This window comes from Myotis davidii, unplaced genomic scaffold (assembly GCF_000327345.1).
Source record: "Myotis davidii unplaced genomic scaffold, ASM32734v1 scaffold327, whole genome shotgun sequence".
NCBI lineage: Eukaryota > Metazoa > Chordata > Mammalia > Chiroptera > Vespertilionidae > Myotis > Myotis davidii.
Window position 1 is genome coordinate 4,266,815 of NW_006298628.1, and position 4,678 is coordinate 4,271,492.

At 48.7% G+C, this 4,678-nt stretch overlaps 1 protein-coding gene across 1 annotated transcript in view; it reads left to right on the plus strand.

The window, feature by feature from the left end:
* RPL19 (ribosomal protein L19) overlaps nucleotides 1-4,140 on the plus strand; it is a 4,374-nt gene extending 234 nt beyond the window's left edge. Inside the window, exons 2-6 of the mRNA XM_006774294.2 lie at nucleotides 664-770; nucleotides 1,976-2,098; nucleotides 2,929-3,049; nucleotides 3,624-3,734; nucleotides 3,937-4,140. Coding sequence (XP_006774357.1) covers nucleotides 664-770; nucleotides 1,976-2,098; nucleotides 2,929-3,049; nucleotides 3,624-3,734; nucleotides 3,937-4,060 — 586 coding nt within the window. The 3' untranslated portion in view covers nucleotides 4,061-4,140. The remainder of the gene's footprint in view (nucleotides 1-663; nucleotides 771-1,975; nucleotides 2,099-2,928; nucleotides 3,050-3,623; nucleotides 3,735-3,936) is intronic.
* Nucleotides 4,141-4,678: the final 538 nt, after the last annotated feature.

The window sequence follows — 4,678 nt, forward strand, 5'->3', positions numbered from 1 at the left end:
CTGGCGGAGCGTCCCCAGAATTGCAGGCCGCGGGAAGGCGGGGCGCCGCGCCGCACGCGGATCGGGTGCGACCCACGCGGGCAGAGGGAGTGTGGCGGCGGTGACTAGGCCCCGGCCTCCATGCTCGCGGGGCGCTCCTGCATCCGAGCCGATCTCCGCGCCTATGTGATTGGTTGGGTCCCAGGCCTCCGGCTGCCAACATGGGGCGAAGCCTAGCGCCTCCCTAGACCGCCCATAGGAGAACTCTAAGGCCAGCTGAATCCCGCTTCCTGCTGTGATGAGACGAAGGAAATGAGCCCAGGAAGCAAGGGACTAGACTAGCACATCAGGTCTCCTGGCCGCGGGTTCTTCACGCTAAGCACTTGATTTCAGAGCTGAATCCCAGGACGGGCATAAACCCCCACTTCACCCTGATTTCACCCGTTCTCATTTGCCAGAGGCGAGAGGGAATGATACAGGGAAGATCTGGGGGTGTGATGGCAAAAGTCTGAGTGGAGGGGACGTGTTTGCCCCCTAACACTTGTGTGCGCATGCGCACCCGCTTCCCCATGGGTTTGGCTTCACCGCCTTGGAAGGCTCGGGAGGGCAGATGTGCGGGGATGCTCGTTCCTGCCCAGCAGTGGCTCCCAGGGCCTGACCGTGCTTTCTTTCCGTTCGCCGCAGCATGCTCAGGCTTCAGAAGAGGCTTGCCTCCAGCGTCCTCCGCTGTGGCAAAAAGAAGGTCTGGTTGGACCCCAATGAGACCCATGAAATCGCCAACGCCAACTCCCGTGAGTTCTTGGGTCTCTGTTCCACTCTCACCCTACCCCTCACTCATTCTTCATGAGACTGGAAGACGACACAGTCGTGTTGACTTTATAGTCTGTGAGGTCTTATAAAACGGAAGGATCACAGAAATAATGGAGGTGCCAGAGTTTTTATTCCGGCCATTTGCCAAAATGGCAGGCTACAGATTAATGGACAAACTTAATAGAAAAAAAATTTTTTTTTTAATTAAAAAGTAAAAGAGCTAGGATTTCATTTTAGCTCTTCCTAGAAAAAAAACACAACTTGATGGAACCACCCAGTGTTATATTAATGACTATTCCTAGAGTGGGTACTCTGTTTTATAGCTCTGTGAAGGATTTATGAAGAGAGTACAGGCACTGGGGGGTAGAAATGACCAAGGAAATAATGATGTGGGAAGACCTGGGGCCTCAGACTCAGGAGAGCCTGTGGCATATTTGAGGCAAATAGATGTCAATCCTACAGAGAGCATCATACCACAGTACTTCCATATAATATTACAGGGAAAACAGTATTCGGTGACAGTTGTAAGGCAGACTTCATTGGGGATCATTGCGATAGGTGCAGGAACCACTGCAAATGGGCTTTTACAGTCGGGGAGGGAGATTGGGCTCAAATCCACATACAGCATGGGTGGGCAGAGTTTATAGCTAAGGCAGGCACAGTGTAGAGGGTCAGTGCATGGGAAGTTACCAAGAGGGAGTGGAGGTAACAAGGATTTTGGTTAAATGGACCTCGCAGGATTCTTACTGAGACATCATCTGGGACGTGGTGATGGATATTTTGAGTATGCTACAAAATGCCTAAAAGTGGCGGGGGGGGGGGGGGGGGGGGGGGGGAGAAGAGAGGGGGGGGGGGGGGGGGGTTGAGATCACTGGTCTGGGCGTGTACACAGTGTCTGTGGTCTGTCCTATTTAAACTCTGGGTTGTGACTTGTGTTCTTGGAGCGAGGCCCTGTCTGACTGGCCAGGTACATGATGTTTTTCCAGGGCAGCAGATTCGGAAGCTGATCAAAGATGGGCTGATCATCCGGAAGCCTGTGACTGTTCATTCCCGGGCTCGATGCCGGAAAAACACCTTGGCCCGCATACACAGTGTCTGTGGTCTGTCCTATTTAAACTCTGGGTTGTGACTTGTGTTCTTGGAGCGAGGCCCTGTCTGACTGGCCAGGTACATGATGTTTTTCCAGGGCAGCAGATTCGGAAGCTGATCAAAGATGGGCTGATCATCCGGAAGCCTGTGACTGTTCATTCCCGGGCTCGATGCCGGAAAAACACCTTGGCCCGCAGGAAGGGCAGGCATATGGGCATAGGTTAGTGCATTCTTCCTCTAAGACTTAAGAAATGATGGATGTTTAAGTCTAGACTGAAATGTATTTAGGATCTTTTCCTTCCCAGTCTGTCTAATCTTGAGCCCTTTTCTTACTCTGATATTTGATGTGCTTTCTCTGCAAATCAGAAAGTTGGCACTAGTGTTGAAATTGGTAGAAAGAGGTCACATTTTCTTGAGCACCTACCCTAGCCAAGGATTCTACTTGGTACTTGAAAATGTCCAATAAATTCTTTTTTTTTTTTAATATATTTTATTGATTTTTTACAGAGAAGAAGGGAGAGAGATAGAGCGTTAGAAACATCGATCAGCTGCCTCCTGCACATCTGCCATTGGGGATGTGCCCGCAACCCAGGTACATGCCCCCGACCGGAATCAAACCCGGGACCCCTCAGTCCGCAGGCTGACGCTCTATCCCCTGAGCCAAACCGGTCTTGGCTCCAATAAATTCTAAAACCATTTTCAAAAAAGGTCCGGATGATTTAGGGAGATGAAGGTCACACCACCTTTAAAGCCCCTTTCATGCTGCCTTGGTGCGTGCCCATCATATCCACATTCTGTGCAAAACATGGGGAAGAATTGCCTTCTTTATGCTTCCTTTAAAATTTAATAAAGAAATAAAATACTTGGGATCATCTGTAAAATGGAAATGTTACTTAAAATGATAGGAAGCATTTGGCACATGACCTAGTGAATTATAAAGGTTTTCACAAGGTGGAAGTTGGTAGCTATCATTATGACCAGTCAGCTGGCTTGAATAACTCCCTTGAGATCTAAATGCACGAGAGTGGACCTAACTCATCTTGCCTGCAGGTAAGCGAAAGGGTACCGCCAACGCTCGAATGCCTGAGAAAGTGACCTGGATGAGGAGGATGAGGATTCTTCGCCGGCTTCTTAGAAGATACCGTGAATCTAAGAAGATCGATCGCCACATGTAAGCATGTCTTCCTCTTGGGCCCACCAAGACCCATTTGCTGCTCTGATGGCTTGTTTTTTGTGCAGACACAATTCTAGCTCATTGGCCTTGGCTAGGGAGCTATGTGTGTTGAGTAAGCTTAGAAAATTCTTTCATTCTGTCCTATTTTGGTGTTTTTTTTGTGGGTTTGTTGTTTTTTGTTTGTTGTTTTTTTTAGAGGGGGTTGGGGAACAGACATCAATGTGTTCCACTTGGTTATACATTCATTGGTTGACCTCTATATGTGCCCTGACTGGGGATGAGGATAGAACCCACAGCCTTGACGTATTGGAGCGGCACTAACCAACTGAGCTACTCAGCCAGGGCTAGCTGTTTTTTCTTCTCATCCCACCCCATACATCATCTGGATAGTCAAAGTATTGAATTATCTGCCAGACGAGCTCTTCTGGCCAGAAAGTTTTGGTTTGGAGGAAAGTAATTCATCAGCAATAGAAGAGAGGAAAGGAACCCTACACGCTTTAGGGACTTGGTGTGGAGGGACCAACCTCTGATCCCATCACTGTCTAGAACCTCTTGCTCCTACATCCTGCAGGTACCACAGCCTGTACCTGAAAGTGAAGGGTAACGTGTTCAAAAACAAGCGGATTCTCATGGAACACATCCACAAGCTGAAGGCAGACAAGGCTCGCAAGAAGCTTCTGGCGTAAGTTTCTTCAGGAATTGGCTCTGTGTCATGGGGCAGGTTCTTTGACTTTTATTACAAGTGTTCCTCTGAGACAGGCGGGGTAGGGACTGTAGGTTAGGTGAAGTGGGAGTTCTTCATTGTGAGAACTGGGCATGTGCTTCCGTCTCCCAGCAGCCTCTCTGTTCTCAAACTGACCCATCTTTTCTCTTCCATTTCTCAGTGACCAGGCCGAGGCCCGCAGGTCTAAGACCAAGGAAGCCCGCAAGCGCCGTGAAGAGCGGCTCCAGGCCAAGAAGGAGGAGATCATCAAGACTCTGTCCAAGGAGGAAGAGACCAAGAAATAAAGCTTCACCTCTCTTACCTGTACATAGTGGCCTTGGCAATTCCATGGTTCAGTCATTTAATAAAAGCAGCCTTCACCTACCTCTCTGCTTCTTCCAGTTACTGATTGTGGGTCTTCACTTATGTATGTATTTATCTTAGAGAGAGTGTGGGGGAGAAACATTGATTTGTTCCCCTTGTTTATGCCTTGATTGGTTGGTTCTTGTATATGCCCTGAGTGGGGCTTGAACCCAAAACCTTGGTAGATCAGGACAACACTAATCAACTGAGCTACCTGGCCGGGGGGGTCTTCACTATTCAGGGGCCAGAATGACCACACTGAGGACAGATACAGGCCCTCCCAGGGTCGCTGTTATATCTCTTGACTCGTGACCTCTCCATCCATGATAGAGGGGATTTGTGTGTGTTTTACCTTGTTTTCGTGGGGTGGAAGGGAAGGAATGGCTTCTACCCAAGCCTCCAAAGTACTGTGCTTCAGAAATGCTTTCTTAGCAGAGCATGGGTGGCGCTTTAAAAGTGGTCTCAAATGTTGGTTGTGAACCAATAGTTATCACATAGTATTAAAAATAACAGCAAATATAGTGCTTACACTTCTCAACTGGGCACTGAGGTCCAAGGTT